The sequence below is a fragment of the Haemaphysalis longicornis genome, unplaced genomic scaffold (genome assembly GCF_048455015.1).
Source record: "Haemaphysalis longicornis isolate Haplotype H1 unplaced genomic scaffold, Haemaphysalis longicornis Haplotype H1 scaffold_12, whole genome shotgun sequence".
NCBI lineage: Eukaryota > Metazoa > Arthropoda > Arachnida > Ixodida > Ixodidae > Haemaphysalis > Haemaphysalis longicornis.
This window is the reverse complement of record NW_027526225.1, coordinates 113,496,584-113,518,386: the sequence shown is the minus strand read 5'-3', so window position 1 is coordinate 113,518,386 and position 21,803 is coordinate 113,496,584. Positions and strand designations below refer to the sequence as shown.

Here is a 21,803-nt window from a genome sequence, read left to right as displayed (position 1 = left end):
TAGTTTATAGCGGGGCCCCTGAAATCTTAGAATAGGCAGAATCTGAGATAGTTGGATCTGAGCTAGTTGGCTGGTTATAGGACCCGTCGTGAAATCCTCAGGACGGGCCCTATAACCAGCCAGCTCAACGTTCTGTCCAGCCCCCCATCAGGCCGAAACAGTTCGCTGACTTGTTTACTTTGCCGATAATCCTGCTACTTCTTGCGGTCTCAACATCGCGATGGTCGGATGGCCATGCTTCCCATGTTTGTTTTATCTGACGAACGCAGCGTGCGTTGTCATCGGCGAGTGACGAAACACAACACTGACACAAACAAAACGAATGGCGTAATCCTTGATGCTTAAGCTGAGACGAAGTGTGTATTAAGTGACGTCGAACCGGTTGGGCGTGAGAACTTTCATTTCAGTCGCACTTTCCGAGCTCAATATTATGGGAAGTTGGATTAAGGGGCTGCAATGCAACTTGGACGTTAACGTGGCTTAAAGGCTTAGAGGTGTTCTCTTTGGCTGTTCTTTTTCTCTTTTTGTCAGAGTAGCCTCGAGGCAGCTATCCCTTTCGGAAAACCACGAAAAAAATGGCTGGAAAACAGAGACAACCGGAGAGATGGAGGTGGCTGAAGCAAGAACAAGTGCGGATCAGGGGCGGTGTTCTCGTGTTTGTCCGTTTTGAAAATGTCCGTTTTGAGTCCGTTTGATTGTGACGTACTTCCATTCCAGTTGAAGGTGGGCTTTCGATTGACTTTTGCGCAACTGTTCTTGTAAACACATTTTAAACGACTAAACCTATTTTAAACTATCTTTATGTGTTTATTGTTCCGCCAGTGAACCAACAACAAGGCGACGAAAAATCGTCTGCTCCTAATCATCTGCTCCGAGAAGCCGCCGCTCATAGCTCCGCCGTGCTTGCATGGCGTCACATCCGGGGGTTCGTTTTTAGCCAATCAAGGCTTGCTGAAAACGGACAGTTTTGAAAGGGGCACAAAACCGACAAAACACGAGAATACCGCGTCAGGGCTTTCGATGAAATCCTCCTCCCGCATGGCGCACTTATCTCGGCTTAGGCTGCGAGGGAAGAGAGGGGAGGGGCGGTGCCGCTGCGCGAAGCCGCACGCGTCCGTCGGCTCGGTCGCGAGCGTTGTCGCGTGGCAACGATGTAGAAGGCCGACAACCGCTTCCTCGCATCGGCGAGTCGAAGGGAGCACGCTCTCATTGCCCGTTCAGCCACTGGTGGATGGTGAAGCTCGCTCGCGCGCCGACCATCTCCCTTTAGTCGGGAACTTCTCCGCAGTTCAAAGAGTTCCGCGTCGCTTTGCAGTTCAACGCCTACGGAGGAAGTGGAACCACAACACTCCAAGGCAGTTAGTTGCAAATTGCTGGTTGTTACCTGAACGCTGAACGGGAAGCCGAACTCGTCGTTGCTTTACAGTGGTGTTCGAAGCTTCATCCCCGCTGAGTGCAAGCAGGCCCGTACGCTCCGCTTCACCTCTCGTTTCGTGTGCTCAAATGTTTCGGTATTTGAAGCTCTAGTTTGCATTAAGCGTGAAGACATGAGGGAAGTTGCAACCGCTGGCTGAAAGTCTCATCACTTCTAGGGAAGCTTCGCCATTGTCACCGATTGCTTCATCCCATCTTATCCGATGGGGATGCGACACCGCTGTTTGGAGGTATGTGATTAGAGCAAGGACATCCCGCCTCGCTTTACGATGACCATCGCTCAAATCTTGGAACAACGCCCGCGCTAAAAACCTGAAGACTTCTTATTCACCGGAAGCATGACAAAGACGAGCACCTATCGGTTCACTATAGACCGCCCTCCAACGCGGAAAGTACGGGTTCATCCTTGAGAAGTGTTCGAGGATGCAGTCAAGGTGCCCTTCTGTGTGTTGTAGTTTTACGAAGCCCCCAGACAGCATTGTTTCGGCAAATCGTTATCGGGGTCGTTTATCCACACATCGCTAAATGATGTGAAATCTTCGGATCAGCATCTTCAAGAAATAGCCTTAAGCAGCCGGCGAAGAACAACATAGCGAGTATGCATCCACAGCCGTAAAATTGTAACCAGCGTTTCCGACTGCAACGTTGCTTCGTCCAGAAAATGTGAAAGGATGATTGACATACTGAGCCGAGAGCGTTGTTCACACGAATTAAATGCAACCTCGGAAGCTCAGGTTCTGAACTGAAACTTAAGGCGTTAAAGAGCGCGTAGCTCGGTGTCTCCGTGAAGTAGAGGCCCCGGCTGGACAGTACGCACCGATTATTCACCGAACAGTCGAAGAGAGGTCAGCCTCGCCGAAACCCCACGGCAGTTTACCCTCACCGAAAGTGACAGACTGACGTTCTGTCAAGTGTAACGTATTTCTTTTTTTTTTATCAGCAGGCCAAGGAAAAACTATACGTGGCTTCGTGCCGACGACTGCCGCTAGAAAGCACCAGGAAACGAGCGACTCGCCAGCGGCCTGCTGCTCCAGGATTCACGCGCGGGCAATGTCCACGGCACAGAACCTCCGAGAGGCAGAACTGCTGACAACGTTCGTCGGACGGCTGTCTCTGATACAGTTGCAGCTCCTACCGGAGATTGCTGCCGTCACAGGAGGTGAGTGAGTTATGCCCAAGAAATGCTATTCCGCTGCAAAGCAGGCTGAATGTAGTGCAAACGCCTCATAACCGGAGGAGATAACCACTGGTGAAATATGAGGCAGTTAGCGCCCATGGATTCGTAGATTTGGCGAGATTTGCATCTGAACAACGGCTTGTAAGAGTGTCGACAACGCAGCTGTTCATATTGTTACGCCAATATTACACGCCAGGGGTTGCAACCATGCCAGCCTCACCTCCGGCGTAACAATATGAATGAATGAATGAATGAATGAATGACTGAATGAATGAATGAATGAATGAATGAATGAATGAATGAATGAATGAATGAATGAATGAATGAATGAATGAATGAATGAATGAGTGAATGAGTGAATGAGTGAATGAATGAATGTTAATTGCCACGAGCACGTTTACGGAGGACAATGGGGGAAAAGTAGCGGACGGGTCCTTCAATCCACTACAGTTCGAGACAGCAGAGTACACGCACAAAAACGAGCAGAAGCAGCATACACTTCTATAGAAAAAGAGACACATAACTTAACAAAACTTGTTGAGCTAGTTGGTTCATGCTTACTAGAAAGAATAACATGGGCGCTAAAGAGACGAAGAAAAAGTAGACGCAAAGAACACATACAGGCTCCACATACAGGCGCCTGTATGTGTTATTTGTGTCTATTTCGTCTTCGTCTCTTCAGCGCCCACTTTATTGTTTCCTGACACATAACGTTGGAACAAATAGCTCGGTTTATACTGAGTGTGAACTGTACCACTATATAAACGAGCCAAATGTGGTCGTTTTCGAGTTCTTAAAACGTTAATGGGCGGATAAAGTTTGTGAATTCATATGAGCACCATGACTTCGTCTGGCAATATGTGCATTCTATGCGTAGGACACCTATCCAAGAAACATTTAATTATTTTATTGCCCCGTTTTAGGCCAGAAATATGCCGCTATGAGTAAATAGTGCGTTTTCGCGCAAAGGATGGTGGCTGTAGCGTGGCGCTATTTTTTTGACGGGTGTGCAGTACTTGGCTGTGTCGAAGAATGTATGCGTGAGGTCTGTACAAACCTTTATTCCGTTTTGTCTGGCCAAAGATACGCTACGTGAATGTTTTGCACTGCTGTGCGAGTTTCCTGCAGTTGCAGTGCAATTGCAATTGGACGCTGCAAAAAAGGCATGTTTCTGTTCATCTTTCTTTGCATTTGACACGCTATGACTCCCCTGTAACTTACGCCCTATATGCAATGCCCTGTCCTCCAAGAATGCGATTTCCTTCTGAGAAATTAATCGCCCGCCAGCAAAGTTACCTCTAGCTTTTTCTATTCTCGTATTCTCTAGCTTTTTCTATTCTATTTCTACTTTAAATATTACTGCCGTTTTATCAAATTCAGGTATACCCACAAGGCTGTAAAACAGAAAGTCACTGCAATGTAAACTCATATGATGTATAGGCGCCCAAACCTTGACAAGAGGCAGCTGGTTTAAACTGTGAGAATATACAAAGCGGGAGATGATTTTATTAGCGCGCCATCAATACGGGCGAGAAAGGTACCCAGGGCCCTTCACGCTGTTTCAAGAGTTTTTTTCCTGGTCTTCCTGCAGCATGGTTTTGAAATAAACTCAATTCAGTTCAATTCTTCAAAACCAGGGCATTGAAGGCGTGGTGATAGCATTGCCAAATTGGCTAGGGCTGGCAGCTGTATTTGCTACCTTCGTTTTACTGCTTTCGTACATGTTGTTAATACGATATTTCGTGTAAGTGTCTGCTTTTTATTCCGCGACTTGCAATAAAAACTTAAGTCGGAAGTCAGCGCTTGTGTTGGGTGCATCATTCTTTCTCCCTTCGTCTAAATGGACATTTACGCAAGGAATGTTTCCGACCAAGTGGTTTCGAGCTCAATCTACCCAACGCGCTCACGTATGGTATTTGTCGCTACACGTTCTTCGTGGCGTAAGAAAACAATCTAATGAAGTCTTCTCACACTTCCCGACGTTTATTTTACTATTGTATACACGTTTCCAACTCGTTCCATCTCAAAACGCCGTACAAAACTTGCTTGGTCTCATAGAACCCTCCGGCCCTGTATGCAAAGCGGAACTACATTTCTTAAAGATGCGCCAGCATCTTAATGCCATCATGGGGACATCCACAAGCACAAACGGTTGTTGTTTTACAACTGTCCTCTCTTGAAGGGGTAATGAAGGCAAAATATAGGTTTTGAGCATTAAAGACCGCGTTGACCCAATAACAATGACGCCCATGGATTCTAACTCGAACTTCCAACAACGAAGCCAATAAGAAAAACTGATGAAGTAGTGGTGACTCACCAGCCATTTTCTCACTTGGCTCCAATTATGACGTCACACGGGCTTGTTTGCAAAACTGTGACTGTGCGGTTGTATTAGTGCCTTCAGTTTTTTTTTTGGTCCTTCTGCTGGAATGCCGAACTGTATTAACCCACTAATAACCCTGCGTTTAGTGCCCCTTCTAATACGTCACCGCTGACGTTGTCCCAGCGCAAGATCTGAAGTGTTCGGTATGGCGTCGTTTTTTCTGTTAAAAACGTCTTCGCGGTAAAAAAACGCGAAGTTACTATACATGTATATATATATATATATATATATATATATATATATATATATATATATATATATATATATATATATATATATATATATCAGTGCGTGGAATGGAACAGAAAAAACCAGCCTAGTGTCGAACCAGCGTAGTGCAAGATGACCAAGCAAAATGTCATTCTCGGCAGTTTGCAGGGGATATAAAATGGCTTTGCCCTTCCCTAGCTGGACTTTATTGGAGCAAGCTGGATGAAGGAGTGCTCCACTGCGCAACAGCGAAAGCCCACACCCGATGTGTGCAAACTTTTTGCGTTTCATAATTTGTTTAAAAGGTCCGACACCTGCAAATTGTTAATACTTGACAAGTGTGACCGCAGGCACTGTTCAGTGGCTAAGCCGTTTGCTTCTGACCACACGTGGCCTCGATCTCCCTTCCCCACGCCCGTTTTTCTGAAGTAGGTGGAAATCGAGAACACCTGTGTATCGAGATTTTGATCCGCGTTTAATATCACCAGCTGGTTAAAATAAGTCTGCCGGCCTGCAACAACAGCTGCGCCTCGGAGCAGAGGTATAGCAGGGGCATCAAATGCCCCATTTTTTTAAAAATGTGTTTACACGGAAAACAACAACCGATAAAAGGAGAATCACGTTGTTTTAAAATATTACGCAAATAGTAAGTAAAACCAAATCAGTAAAAAAAAGCTCCAAAACGTGGATAGTGCTCTATACTTTTCTTTGCCCTGCCTTTCACAACCAAACGTGTCATCAATGCGAAGAAAGTGAGTTCCGTGGTCAGTTTTTGAGGACAGTACAGTGGACAAGTTCCGTTTTTTACAGATACAAATAAAAACAGATATGTCATGGAAAACTGTTAAAATGCGCACTTAATCGCTTGGCAAGAAACTGCAGCCCTCGACATTGTCTTGGAAGCAGAAACAGTAATACAGCAGATGGCACGTGCAGAAAGGCAGGCCGGTACCTCACACTGTACCATTCGCTCAGCGATCATCTTTTCTGCTTGTTCTGCAGTTTTGCCTCTTTCAGATCTGCTTTTTTTTTTTTTTAAGGTGCACTTGTACCGACTGCCCAACTGGCTACATTACTTCTACTGCTACCCGTTCCGGAGGGGAGTACTGCTGTGGACGAATTAGAGATCGCCTACCCAAAAAAGTCCCATCTCATGCTCCGCGCGTCAAATTTCCCTCTCATTTTGCAACAGCATAATCCGTTACAAGATTCCGCAGTGTAGGACACGGAACGATGGCCGGGTGTCAGGGGGTACGATGACATACTGATTGCAATGCACACATCCGGTATCTATCGCAAAAGGAATTGCAGTGGTCAGAGCAATAATGCAGTGACTGAGGGTTAACTAAAGCTTACTTTTAACAAAAGTGTGGCTAACACATACGATAAGGTGACAGCTAACAAATTATTCAGGGTGACCAAATTATCTAAATCATTGGTAGTATTCATGTGCCTCTTGTACGATTTTTCTGTTTCGTTACAAATATAAAAATGTGCGCCATTGGTATTAAGCGCTGGTATTTGAACGCGCCAGTATACAGGCCTAAATATAAGGCTTCATGGTTAGCGTGATGGGTGATTCCATAGCGGCGATTGCGATTTCAACAAAAAAGGAAAAGGCAGAAAATATATCCAACCGTCATATCTGTTGGCGGTGGCTTTATGAATAGTCGCTAGGACAACATAAAGTCTAGGCGAAAAAGTAGATGGTAAATCGTCGCCACTCCCTCTGTTTTTCTAATATCTCCTAATTGTTTAAAATTTGCTTTGCAATTGCGCCACTGCCCTTGGGGGACAGCAGCATTTTTAATTTTTCTTTGTATTATGATTTCACTGACTTTTTAAACTACTAAATGTTTTATTTTCTAATTTCAATGATAATTCAACTCATCGAACCAGTTCGCGAACCGGTTCAGTACCTGATTTTGTCGAACCGGAACTGAACCGGAACAAAATGCTTTTGCCTGAACTGAACCAAAACCGTAACCGAACCGGAATTTTTTTCGGTTCGACACACTGAATTATATATATATGTAAATATGTGCGCGCAGAAAGAAGGTGCCATAGGACCGGTAAAAATGTACTTTAAACGATAACACGAACGAGTAACGCACTTGAAGTTTATTAACGTTTCGGCTTGCGGCAAGCCTTCGTCAGAATATAAATGAATATCAGGTAAACATTCGTTTATATTCCGACAAAGGCTTGCCCCAAGCCTCAACGTTAATAAACTTCAAGTGCCTTATTTCAAATGCCCTATATATATATATATATATATATATATATATATATATATATATATATGAGGACCGTCGCTGAGCGTCGTGTCCGAGCCCTGGATACCCGAAAAGCACCTCGTTCTTCTCTTCGTCGCCCCGGCGTTTTCGCCGGAGGGATTGGCCTGTGACATAGTCAATGCCATCTTACCGTGCACAACATTGAACAAGCTATAAAGCGTTACAATGTATATATATATATATATATATATATATATATATATATATATATATATATATATATATATATATATATATATATATTGAGGGAGGTCGAGGACTCGTGAAGGAGAACGGTTTATTCCGAGATACGAGGAACCAAGACCCCGTCAGGAAGCGGTGATGATGATGCCGAGATGATAAAGATGAAGCGATGTCGATAGCGCGTTCTGTCGGAGCACCGCGATTGTCCCAGGACTGTAGGTTCTGCTGGTGCTCACGATATATATATATATATATATATACAGAAAGATAGGTCGGCAGTCTACAACGCCAAAGGAGGCATAGGGGTGTGGTTAGGCTCTCTTTTTTTTACTACGGTTAATGAAGTTAACATTTTTTAACATACGAAAGAAAGAAAGAAAAACACGCGCCCAGAGTGGGGACCGAACCCATATATATATATATATATATATATATATATATATATATATATATATATATATATATAGCAAGTTAACAATGGCTAATTCTCTCAATTAAAATAATGTATTTTGTCTTCACGGCTTTTTCACACTGCCTCGAAAACAGCAGACGTTCTAACGACTGTGCACCGTATTCAGCAGAGCAGCATGTTCCCATTCAGGCCGTAAAAGAGCGGTGCAAGCATGCGTGCGTGCATTGCATTAGTGTTTAGCGCCTAATGAGTGCTGGCTTCTTTTCTCCCTTTTATTTAAACGAGATTGCAATACACGCGACCGTCGTCTAATGAGGTCTGATTCTTATAATCACGCTAATACTTCATTGACCTCAATGTGGTGTAGTATGAGCAGCCCTAGCCTTAAATATCTAAGCTATTCAAAATAGACTAGATAGGAATGCTTATCGCAAAGCCTTCATTATGGGCGTAGCCAGGGCAGATGCTTCGTTGTCAGCACACAACACCTCTCGATATTTTCTGAACACTGCACCCCCCCCCCCCACACAGACACTCCGCTCGACCTCTTTCTTCTCTGACACTTTTTGCGCATCGCAGCGGTATAGTACAATGTAAAAACAAAACAAACACGGCGTCCGCACGTTGACAAAAATGCTTCCTCTTGTACTGCCTCCTGTTCTCCGTTTCAGGGGGGTGTGATTGTTACTCCGACGACGTATATCAACTTTCGAAAAATATGCCACTGGCTTTCATGTTCGGAAGTGGCACAGTATAGCCTGCTGTTGCTCGAAATTTAAGTTATAGAGCTCTATCTCTCTCTGTCTCTCTTCTCTCTCTCTCTCTCTCTCTCTCTCTCTCTATATATATATATATATATATATATATATATATATATATATATATATATATATATATATATATATATATATATATATATATATATATATATATATATATATATATATATATATATATATATATATATATATACCGGTATTCTGGAGGTCGTGGGTTCGGATCCCACCTGGCGGGCATTTTTTCTTCACTTTCTTTCTTTCTTTCCAAATTCTTAATCTGTTTCAATGATCTACCACATCCTCCCCTTTGCTTTCCGAGGTTTTCTCGACTGCCAACCCTTATGTCTATATATATATATATATATATATATAGGAAATGAGGGGCTCGTTGAAAATAAGACAGAGACAGAAATGAGTGTTGGCAGTCGAGAAAACCTCGGAAAGCAAAGGGGAGGATATGGTATGTCATAGAAACAGATAAAGAATTTAGAAAGAAAGAAAGTGGACAAAAAATGCCCGCCAGGTGGGATCCGAACCCACGACCTCCAGAATACCGGTCTGGAGGTCGTGGGTTCGGATCCACCTGGCGGGAGTTTTTTCTCCACTTTCTTTCTTCCTAAATGCTTTATTTCATATATATATATATATATATATATATATATATAGGTATGTATGTATATATATATAAATATACATAATCTTTGTTGAGACGTCGTATTAGTGACATTAGTGACACCATTGTTAATCCCCCCTGTTTTGCCCAGCCTGCAACGCTTGATTTCAGCATTTACAACTGAACCCCGCCCTTCCTAAACAGCTGTAGATATACGTTTATTCCCGATCATCACCCAGTGGGCCATTATCCAAAGACGCGAGACTTGTCGAGTAGCTATAGCCTTCGGGCAATTGGTATCGACCGCGCTGTCAGGGAGCGCCGGCGAGACTTCTTCAGGAAGTGCGTCATAGATGTTTCCATCAAGCGTTTCCTTGACCCGAACCACTGGCAGGCCGACTGTCGCCTTCTGCTTCTGTTTTTGGGTGGCCTGCGTTCCCGGAGGGACTAGCCTGTCGTCTGCTTATGGCCGTGGTTAGCTCTATCCATTCGATGTACTCGTCTGGTGACCTCGTCGGTGGTTAGCGCCTGTTCCTTCAACCATTCGCCGCAGCCTAACGCCGAGGCAGCCGACAGTGAAATGCGTTGGGCCTGTGCGAGTGAGGGAGGCATATTTTTAGATATTCATTGCCGTTACAGTGAAAATTTGTAACGTTAACTCGCTTCGGGCAAAATATATTCGTAACGCTGTAAGAATTCGGCGATGATTTATGTGAAGCTTATGGCATCTTATGGTTTCTAATAGACATAGTAATGACAGCGAACATTTGGAGGTGCTCTTCGGGAGGCGGGTGAAATATATCTTTCCATTGACATCAGGTTGTTTCATCTGTTTACGCGTTTGTACACGCTCAAAGGGCTTTGCTAGAAAATATCGCTGGGTAGAAGTGGCTAACTCTGCACCACCACCTTCGATCGATTGATAAACCGACGAATCAATCAATCAACCTATCAATCAATCAAAGAAAATGTCTCACGGCACGTTAGAACCGTTCGTCTTTTCGTACAGATAGAGACAGCCAGGAGGTCGGCCTGAAAAAACTAGCAGTTATTCTTGCTTTATAACTTGCTTTCTCTGAATACTGCGCCCTTCAGACTATATATATATATATATATATATATATATAGTCTTGAAACAAAAACTCACACAGAGCGCGAAAAAAATAAGGTTAGTAGAGACAGAGACACACGAGAAGGACATTAAAAATAAAAATAAAAGTTTACTGACGTTTCAGGGAGAGGTCTCCCTTTCTTCACGACTCCCTTTCTTCGCTGAAAAAAGGGAGTCCTCTCCCTGAAAAGTCAGTAAACTTTTATTTTTATTTTTAATGTCCTTCTCGTGTGTCTCTGTTTCTACTAACCTTATATATATATATATATATATATATATATATATATATAAGAGAACTTGCTTCCCTGAGGAAAGCAAGTTCTCTTTGCTGAAACGTAGGCCACAATCGTGCTTTTACCTTGTTCGAAGTTTTTCTTCTCTTGTATATATATATATATATATATATATATAGTAAGTAGAGACAGAGACACCTGAGAAGAACAAAACAAAAAAATTAAAGTTTACTGCCGTTTCAGGAAGAGGTCTTCCTTTCTTCAGAGTACCCCTTCAGAAGTCCTCTTCATGAAACGTCAGCAAACTTTTATTTTTGAATGTTTTTCTCGTGTGTCTCTGTCTCTACTTACCGTATTTTCTCGCGGTCTCTGTGGCAACACAAGGCAATGAAAACGCCGAGCCACAGAACAACACATATATTTTGAACACGTCAGCAGCTGACGGGCCAGCGGCAGCTATGCCTGGCCGAACGCCCGGAGTTTCTGGGAACACTGACTGATTGCGCCACGATGCTCACGCAGTGAGCCTAAGAGCCTAAAACTGGATCCACAAATACAACACTCTCACAAAGGGTATCAATGAGTCTCCGAGAAGGCTGTCGTGCCTTCAAACCTAGACCTTGTAGCGTTACGTTTCGCATCTTACCACTTCTAAAACGCTGGATGGTTCATCGTTGTCAACAGGTTACTTTTCCGTATGTTTTAAGGCTTCTTACGCACGAACTCTTACTGTATCACATCATTACGCTTTCCAAGCACTATTAGGTTAGTGTTGTCAGGCTTTTCACAAAGAAAGCGGTTCTGAGTGATTAAATTGAGGGACACATGCACGTGGACATAGCTTCGAACATGCCCCTAGATGGCGCCATGCGTCGCTTGGCTGTGCTGACTAGGAAACGCCTATAGGCCATTCGTAATTCCATACGAAAGTCAATTACAGTGTACTGGCAAACATAATGGGACAAACAAACGGGAAATAAGTTACACCTAGTGAAACCATACATTTATATTTCTTCAATTGTGATGTACTTTGGTGATGACTACGTTGTTCAGAGGGAAGGAATATGTATAGGTTCTTGTAATACACCGAATTTAAAGGGGTCCTGAAATGCCTTCCGCCGATGCATGGATGTACATGTAACCAAATAAAGCAATGTATTAGCAATCTCCTCCTGCAAGAATTTTGTTAAAGCGATGAGTATTAGCTGAGAAATCGTAAATCGAAAACCGCGCATTATCGTCGCGCCGTATTTCCTCCTCCTTTCAACTGTTTCTTCTCTGTTGGCCTCCCCTCCCATGATGCTTCGCTCCTCAGCGGTGACGTACTTCCGCTATTGTGCTCCCACAGACTGCCGTCTGCTACGGGCCAGCTCTTTCGGCTTTTTCATCTTTGTTGACACCATGGACACTCCTCTAAAGGCTGGAAAAGCGAACGAAAGACCAGGCCGCATGTGTGCGGCCTGGCCTTGCCCTTTCGCGGTGTACGTAGCTGCAGTTGGTACCGGCGGCGAACTCGCAGCCGCGCAGGGAGAATCGTGCGCTCGTTCCCTTTGGTGCACCGCGCACTGTTTATCCAAAAAGCGCGGTCTCAGATCTGGGCCCGCTGGTGCCGGGTCTTATTTTGCGGCGGTTGTAATTCCTACTACCGGCGGCATGTGAAAAAAAGACATTTTAAACCGACACAGAACCCGTGCACAAAACGCGCCGGATCGGACTGCTTTATCAGTGGCGATGAACGGGAAGGCGCAGAGCAAACCAACGCCGCACTCGAGTAGCAAGCATCCGTGTTCTGCCAAGCTGCACCCGTGTGTTGCATTCAATACTGATGGGATAACGTTGTTTGAACTTGTTTTGATAGTCGTAAAATTGTTCAGGCACTCTGGCACTCCGCGAGCAGATCAGCCGCCTAGTCATTCGGAAAACATTTCACAGATGGCGCCGTATGCATTAGTATGTCGCAACGCAAAACTGATGAGACGTTCTACTAAAACTCCCCTCGCGATGTTTACGTAGCGGGACGCAAAAATTTAGCGTTTAGCGTATGCAAAGGCACAAACGCTGTACTAAAACTCTCTATTAGCAGCAAAATAGCGTGCGTACGTGCGGCTGCTTGCGTTTACAAAGCTGCACGCCGAGCGCTTACGTTTCAAACCTAGTGACATCGTTTAAATACACTTGCAAGCACAGTGTAACGTAGTCACATATCAACCGTATGCTCAGGCGACAAGCAAGAGCTTATTTTATGTGGGACGGAGATTGCGCATAAAGGCCCGTTCGCACTTGCGACGAAAGCGAGCGAAAGCGATGGGAATTTCGTCGCTTTGTCGCGCGACGATCGTGTTTGTCGAACTGTCGGGAGAAGTTTTCGTCGCGCGACAGAATTCCCGTCGCTTTCGCTCGCGTTCGTCGCAAGCGGGATTGGAAAGTTCTGCCCCTGCCGTCTGCTACGCAGCGCGGAGGCAACCGCGCGATCTGCTCGGGCCGGACGAACGCGCACACTCCCGCACGGCAGCGCCCCAAGCGGCAGCCGGCCGCGTACATCGCTCCCGGCGCCCGCCTGGTGCCCGCCCTCGGCACACTAGCAACACTAGCCAGTATTTTTCAGGCACAATAATGGAGGAAAGATCTTTTGCTTCCGATGAACCAAGTTCTTTGCCCCTGTGTTTTTAAATACGTGAAGTGGTTAGCACGTCGCCCTCACGCAGCTCTGTATCGTCGTAGCATCGCTGACTGTCCGAACGAAGCTTGCAGCTAAGCCAATGCAGCGACCGAAGCTGTGTGTGTGTGTGTGCATCGGCTCCTGTGTGTAGCGTTCGTTTCGCGATGAAATGCGACGTTGTACTTCTGCGGGTGGATAGTGCTTCCCATGGTCTGGATTATCTTTTTCGAACGACGAACGACTCAACCTCGCATGGGGTATGTGTAGTGTGCCTGGCTAAAAGCCTTCTCGCTTGCGTGCCAGAGTTCAGTGACTTGCTGTTCGTCCCCGCAAACAAGGCGCGACGTGAGTGCCGAATTTACGACGGGCAGGAGGAAGCAACCGATCGTCTGTCAATCGCGGTTCAGACTTGCAACGCATGTTGTGACGTTGTGTTCGTTCGAAACGCATCTCTGGTTTGTTTTGAAGTTGAATAAAATGTATCCGTCAAACCCGGGCATTCGGCTCAGGGCGTTCTCTGCGATTGCACGAAAGAAGTGCCACGGGGCTTCAACGCTTTCTTTAGGGAAGGTACTCAGGTAAGAGAATATCCATGTCGTGTGATGGCCGTGTTGCATTCAATACGAACGGTTAAGCGTTTGTTTACACTTGCTTCGTTTGTCGTAAAATGTCCAAGCACTCCACTCCGCTGGCAGATCAGCCGGCGAGCCGACGCTGAGCAGACGACTCATCTCTTTGCCGGAAGTGCGTGAAAAAGCCGCCCAATAGCAGGATGTCTAGCTCATGACGAACATATGGGAATCGATGATGTAGACATGTGAAGATGGCGGCGTCCAAAAACACGAAGGGAAGGGTGAGAAAAAAGCGACAAACTTTGCAACAAAAGTGTGAGCTTTCCGCTGCGCGTAAAAGAGTAATACTTGGCACAGCTGACGTTGACGACCCCATCAAACGATTGCGCTAGTTCATTTAGTGTGCTCAAAATGCCTTTCAGGGCCCCTTTAAGTGACTTGATTGTAGCCTATTTTGACAAGCGTATTGCCCCGTGCCTCGGCCCAGCAATTGTTTCCACGGTTTTTAGATATGTTGATGACTACCTGCTTATTGTAAAAGGGGTCGAGCCTCTAGTAAATGCCCCTGTTGTCGACAGTGTTCTAGATGTTTTTAGAGCAAACGCAGGAGGACTTCAGTTCATGTACGAAATGCGAGAAAACGGTATCTGCGGTACCTTGACATATGCATATGCATAAACCGTGAAAACGTATGCTGGAGGTACAATCCGCGATCTAAAAAACAAATTGCAAAAGGGTGAACTGAAGGGCTTGTTGGTACATCATATCGTTTGAAAACAGCGCGGAAGACGGGACGGAGCAAGTAATAGACGACACAAGCGCTGTTGTCGTCAGCTTGTGTCGACACAGCGCTTGTGTCGACACAGCGCTTGTGTCGTCTATTACTTGCTCAGTCCCGTCTTCCGCGCTGTTTTCAAACGATAAGCTAAAAAACAAATTTTGAGCTATGATTCGGCCCACTCAAAGATTACAAAGAGGGGAATAGCAAAGAACTGCCTGCGCCTTGCTCTAGATAAGTCCTGTGAATAACAGGTTGGCACTAGCGTCACGACACAGGTCAAGCGCTTAAAAAGCGCAGGTTTCCCCCAGGAAACCATTGCCAGTGTGGCGGAGAGCTTTGTTAAAAAAAAAACCTAGCGTTCGTTCTGTGATTTTCTTACTCGTGTGGTCTGTCTTTTGCGCTACTACAATGTACCCAGTATCGTCTAACCAACTAGCCCAACTTTCCGTCCTTAATAAAACTGCTTTTAGGGGCGAAGCACGTTAAGGCCGAGGCTTGTCCGGCGTCCGTGCTCATGGCACACTACCGTGTAAATCGACACATCTGTGAACAAAAGGTTCACAAACGGTTAGCAAGATCAAAATAAAAGGTTCAAAAAAGGTTAGAGAGAGAGAGAGAGAGAGAGAGAGAGAGAGAGAGAGAGAGAGAGAGAGAGAGAGAGAGAGAGAGAGAGAGTGCTCCTGGAGAGCGGTGCTGCGCATGCGCGAGAAGCATTGGATCGGTTTGGATTGGATTGGATTGGGTTGGGTTGGATTGAATGGAATTGGATTTAGATCGGGTTGAAATGGATTGTATTAGGTTGGATTAAATTGAATTGCATTGGATTGGATTCGAATGGAAATAGTTTTACCAGCAGTAAGCACTCTCACGGGTGATTTACGGTCAGAACAATCTCCAGTGCTTCGCCCACTCGTCATGATTCACTTCATGGAGATGCGTGAATTTTTTTAGGGTATTTTATGTCGACTGCGAATAGGTTACACCGTGCTCACACAACGGCTTCCAGAACCAAAAAGACCAGAAACCCGGGTGTGATAACTGAGGAGGTCCTCTTACATGTTCTAATAAGCTGCCCACACCTTGAAGCAGCATGCATCAGACATTTCAGAGCATGATACATCTTTTGCATACCTTTACATCCCATGCTTTTACTTAGTGATGAACCATTGGTGAATGTGAGTGATATTTTTCAAGTACTTAGAGACACCGGCTTTATACACCGGTTTTAGCTATTTACATCTTTGAGTTCCTTTAAAAATGGTTGTAATCTTCACAACACCGTGAAAACATCTTTAAACTTTCACTTACCCTGTGTTTGGCGCATTATAACCGAAAGATTGCTGTGCCAAAAAAACCACAACTTCTTCATCGTCATCCTCATAGGGATATTATCACACTGCAGCGTTTCATTTGGTGCTGAGCTGGCAGCCGGTCATTAAGGTTTTGCTTATCCTCGTCCAATCGCACATTTTCTCGTTGACACCTTGGGCTCAACATGATATTTTAGCATTATTCGATGAATAAGTTAAAACGTTGTTGCATTAGTGTATCATTTTGCCGAACCTTGTTTCTTTCCCACTACCCTTAACCCTCAGCCTTGAAGTCCATTTATTTCCCCGCCCGTCACTGCGGGTGGTTCTATCAGCACCACCAAGACAGCAGTGTGTGAAGGTTATTTCACCGAGAGAAGTATACGAGTGAAGCGAACACGTTATCAAGCACTTATAATTCGCGAATACCAATGCCTAGCGAACACAAATACATTTACGGTACTAGAAAAACCAAAGCATGTGCATTTCATCTAGGAGGGGTCATGATACTGCCGGAGGGCTGACTCGCCTTTGTGTCGGAGGAGGCGGCGTGAACGAGTGCGGCGGCCGCGTTCGCGGTAATAAAATAGAAGAACACGTGACCAACGGGCGTGACATGGTCGACGGTGAACAACATACAAAGCGGCGAGGGGCAGAAACGAAGCAAAATGTAGCAACCGAAAGGTAAGGGAGATGATCGTTGGGCGCCGTTCTCCGGAAGCCGTTGCACCGAAGCCGCCATCCGAATACAAAACGCGGCACAATGTTTTTGTCCGAGTGGCATGTCCGGGATAGCGAATGGCGAATCGGTTTTAGAAGGATGGGCAGCCAAGCAGGACACCCATAGCAAAGAAATACACACAGAGCAAGAAAATGGCATCCGGGGTAGAAACACTCCATTGGCTTTCTTGCTTTAGGTATAGTGAACTATACTTTAGGTGTTAAAAATGTTTCTGCGCTATATTTCTGAGGCTAAATTCCAGCTTTTCTGAATGATTCGGTAGGTTTTTATGCTTCCGCCAGAAAAAAAAACCGTTCATTTGATCTTACTTCCTCACCGCTCCGCGATTGAGTCTTGCGTATACAGGTGCTCTACACATACATCTGGAAGTAAAATTGGTGAAAGGCCCAGTCGAAACTGCCAGCTGGTTGCTTCTTTTGCTTCCTTCAGTGATTTCACCGCCTCTAAGTTCACAGTGAAGTCACGTACGTAGCTAAGGGTACAAAACAGCCATTTATGCGACGTCGAGGAGGACGGGGGCGCACCAATGGATTCATTGCCAAATGTTGCAACCTAATCCGTGTAGAGCCTAACGCCATATAGTCTCAGCAGTTACGGCTGGTTACACCGGTTAGGTGGCATCATAACGCCCGCTATTATATATCCCTGGATGGTCAGCATACAGAAAGGCTCATTATCACGCACGACGCGTGGGGAATAGACGAGACATCTGAAGATCGGTCGCCATTTTGCTGCTGCTCGCTATGACTGCACGGACCGCAACGAACAATGAACCATTTTCGTGGACCATTAGGTGAAGTGATTATGACCTCTTCAACGACTTCATCCGCGCAGCTGTCATTTTAACGTGCGACAATGCTTTCGGCGCTATAATTAGCCTGCTCGACACGATCGTCCGCCTCCGCATGCTCAACGCAGTCCGGAAAATTACAGGGAACTATGAAGAAAGTATGAAAAGTGTTTATACATGCTCGAAATTAACAAACTGATGCTTCCGTGCGGAAAAAAGGACTGTAGGCGTGATTTCAAAGCCTAGTTCGCTACAATGTAAGGACGATAGCCTCGCAAGCTTTGTCCCGGTGGACGGCTTGAAGTGAGGCGCAACCAGAACTGCAATGCTGCGCCATATTGTAGGAACATGCAAGCACAAAACGTTTACTGTCCTTAACTGGAAAACAAACGTCAAGATTTGCAGCGAGAGCGAGTGAGTTACTGTTTCCTCAATTTCGTCTTTTTCTTTTCTTCAGGCCCTTCCTGATGACGGGAAGAACGACAGGTGATGACCGTCCTCTGCAAGTTGTCGCGGAAGCTGCTTGTGTGCGCCACAAGCAGCGTCGCCGCTTACGTGGTCTTCCTGTGGTACCTGCACCTATCCCGGATAGACTTCGGCTGGGGCATGACACCAGTGAGAACAGGACACAATCTTTCCTCACCGGCTTTCGAGGGAGCTAAACCGCCTTCAGGACGAGACAGTCCCCCAGTGTTGGCCAACGACCGTCTACCCCCAAAATCCTCTCGCGCTGGAAACGCCGAAGATCGGTACACCTTCACCTACATCCTAAACAAGCCCAACATTTGCTTTGGCTCGCCAGTACCAACCGTCCTCATTGTGGTCATCAGCAGCTCCATCAACTTCGCCCAACGCGAGGTCATCCGGGAAACGTGGGGAGCAGCGGCGCGCCGACGTGGCTATCGGCTCGTGTTTCTGGTCGGTAGGCCTAAGCTCAAACCGTACCAGAGCAACATTGTGTACGAGGATGCCAAGCACGGAGACCTTATTCAGGCTGACTTCACGGACTCATACCGGAACCTAACCCTCAAGTCGATAACGATGGTCCGGTGGTCCAACGAGTATTGTCCTGGCGCCAAGCTCGTCCTGAAAATCGACGACGACATGCTGCTCAACGTCTGGGACCTCGCGGATCGAGTGCGCAGGTTGCACGGCGTGAAACGGACCATGTGGGGCCTGCTGGCCCAGAAGTGGACGCCGCAGAGGAACCCCCGGAGCAAGTGGTACGTGTCGGCCAGAGCGTACCGCAATTCGTCGTACCCGGACTTTCTGGCCGGGCCGTCGTACCTCTTGTCCGGAGACTGCGTTTCGCTCCTCGCGCACGGGAGCTCCGGCGTGCCCTACCTGTACCTTGAAGATGTCTTCCTCACGGGAATAGTGGCCGACAAGATGGGCATCAAGAGGGTCCACGACGAGGGTTTTCTCAATTACAGGAAGCTTTTCACGCCCTGCACGAGGCCTAGGATACTGGCGAGCCACGGCTACACGCCGCTATACTTGAAGCACACGTGGCGCTCTCTGTTCGCCAGCGCCGAGGGCCGGAGTTGTGATGACGCTGACCTTGCTACAGGCGCCGCCGTTACGAACGTTACAGCGGGAAAGAGAAGTGCCGCATGGCGGGGCCAGACTAACGAGTACACAAGCACGATTTTGCGCGAAATAAATTAAGCATGAACGGTAACGATCCCGATGGTCTAAATTTTAGGCATTATTTGAATCAGCATCTAGGGCAGTCATTTCAGAGGAGGAGGAGGATAAGAACGAACGGAAAGGCACAGAGGTTATCCAGGCTTAGAGCCCGGATTACTGATCGACAGTGGAGAAATGGTGTTCAGGGGATGAAAGTGAGGGCAGGCGAAAAAGAGGGAATAGGAGCGGGGCCGCACACACACTTTAGTTTCTTTGTGAGCACTACAGTCTCTCATCCAAGCGTGTGTCCTTCATGAAACACAGAAGGGCTTTTGTTGCCTTCTGCGAAGTGGATTGTAGGGGTTGATGTCCTAGTATAGTCTCTAGTTTGAACGGTGGATTGTCCAATCGGCTGAGCTCTACGGCCAAAACACGTCTTTCCGATAAATACTGGAGGCAACAACAAAGCACGTGTTCGATTGTCTGTTCAACCTTGCAGGCGTCGCAGCGGGCACTACTGGCCATCCCGATGAGGAAGGAGGAGGCTCTCGTAAAGGCCGCTCCAAACAACGTCGACAAAGTAAAGTAGACTGCGATCGAGACAGCCCGCACAAAAGACGGCGCTGGAGTAGAGGGTCCTGGTTGTGGAGGCGCGGATGAACAAAAACCGGCGTATTCGATTGAGTAATCGAGGTCCGGCACGCGAACTGACGAAGCACCTTACCTGCATCGGTCCTTGAAATCGGAAGCAAGATGGTGCTTTCACTGGCATGGCCTGTCTGGGCAGCTGAATCAGCCAAAACATTGCCGGTTATTCCACAGTTGCTTGGCAGCCACTGAAATAAAATATTATGACCCTTTATGACAGCCTTGTGAAATAATTCTCGAATTTCTGCCACAAGTTGGTGGAAAGGACCGTAGCACAGGACTGCTTGGAAACTTTGCAGGGCGCCTTTGGAGTCAGTAAAAATATACCCCTTTTGGGGAGGAGCCCCAACAATGTATTGAAGAGCTTCACGGATGGCTGCAAGAGTTCAGTAGCCGCCAAGCTCATGACATGACCAACACGGAATCGGATTTTGGTTAATTCTGATGGTATAACTACCACAACTGCCGAGCTCGAGAACGTCACAGAACCATCTGTGTATGCGTGTCTCCGGTCATTGTGTTGTTCGTGCAGTGACTGCATGGAAAACTTTCTGAGAGCCAGTGGTGGCAAGTCGGACTTCTTTCCAATGCCCGAAGCATGGAGAGGAATGTCCGGGGTTGCCAGGCACTTCAACGGGGTGAACGGTGGAACCGCAGACGTGCAACTCGACGGTACTTCAGTTTTGTGCACTGCTAAAACGGCTGCAAATGAAAATACTCGAAAAATGCCATAGGCAATGCTTCGTGACGAAGTGCAGTGTGAGCCCTCATTCACACAGCCGTCACCTTCTCCGTCACGTCAAAAAACCGCGACGGAGACATAAACGGAGTAGCGTTCGTACTGAAGCTCTCCATCAGAGTACAGGGTCGTCTGCCTAGTAATCAGTTTAGCCTAGAATTGAGCATGATTAATCTAAAAAGTAAAGAAAATGGCTTACATTTTCACGTGCGCTAACTTTACGCCTAATTAAGCACTAAAAATTTGTTTTCTGACTGGCTGGTTGACCACGGGCATGGTCCCGTCGCGTTGATCGAAAGGAAACGTAGAGCTCGGCTTCCCGTCACCGAAGCACCGTTTTCGGCGAGAAATCTCCCGAAAAACCGTCGCCCATGACGGAAGAGGGTGACGTGGCGGTGACGTTACGGGGTGAAAAGCGACTGTGCGAATAAGGGCTGATACAGCGACGCAACCACTGCATTTGCTGGAGGAAGTAACCGTGATATTTGACCACCGTCTCTACACGGACAACTGTAAGGTGAGACACGTGGTATACTGCAACAGCGGCTGAATGTGTGTCTCTTAAGAGTGCCATTTGCATAGGTATTCGACAAACCTATCGACAGTGACATACTACCAGGGTCACTCGAGTTTTACATGAAACAAATTTGTCCAGCTGAATACAGAGCTCCTTCGCAACTATACTCACAGTTTTAATTACATCGTAGGCCTTCTACAATGCCTTTTGAGCAGGGTGCCGCACGGAAATAAAAAAAATATACTAGTTTGGTTAACATGCCGGTGGCTTCATTTCGCTACGATTCGGTTTCAGTTCGAGAAAACGATTCGCGTACCCGCCTGCTAAGGAAGTAGCGTGAAATATGGTCTTGTGAGTCCATCACGAGAGAATGCTACCTGAATTTCTCCAACAATCAACAACAAAGTTTTCTTAGTGAAACGCGTACACACACATACAACAGGGCATTCGCTGGGCCACTATATACAGCAGCTCCTCTGGTGAGCCGGTAGTCGGGCACAGTCGATCCAGGAACGTCTCTATATTTCCCAGCAGCGAGGACACCGTCAGACTTGTACTCGTCACACGTAATCAAGGGTTCGACG

The 21,803-nt window shown here is 46.4% G+C and overlaps 1 protein-coding gene across 1 annotated transcript; it reads left to right on the top strand.

Moving 5' to 3' along the window:
• Positions 1–1,191: 1,191 nt before the first annotated feature.
• Positions 1,192–20,266, top strand: LOC144162130 (beta-1,3-galactosyltransferase 5-like). The gene is made up of 2 exons (XM_077692621.1): positions 1,192–2,593; positions 18,144–20,266. The coding sequence occupies exon 2, from the start codon at positions 18,176–18,178 to the stop codon at positions 19,352–19,354; it is 1,179 nt and encodes a 392-aa protein (XP_077548747.1). The 5' UTR covers positions 1,192–2,593; positions 18,144–18,175; the 3' UTR covers positions 19,355–20,266.
• The last annotated feature ends 1,537 nt before the right edge of the window (positions 20,267–21,803 follow it).

Coding starts and splice junctions, on each gene's coding strand:
- LOC144162130 (XM_077692621.1), top strand. CDS start 18,176: ATGACCGTCCTCTGCAAGTTGTCGCGGAAGCTGCTTGTGTGCGCCACA.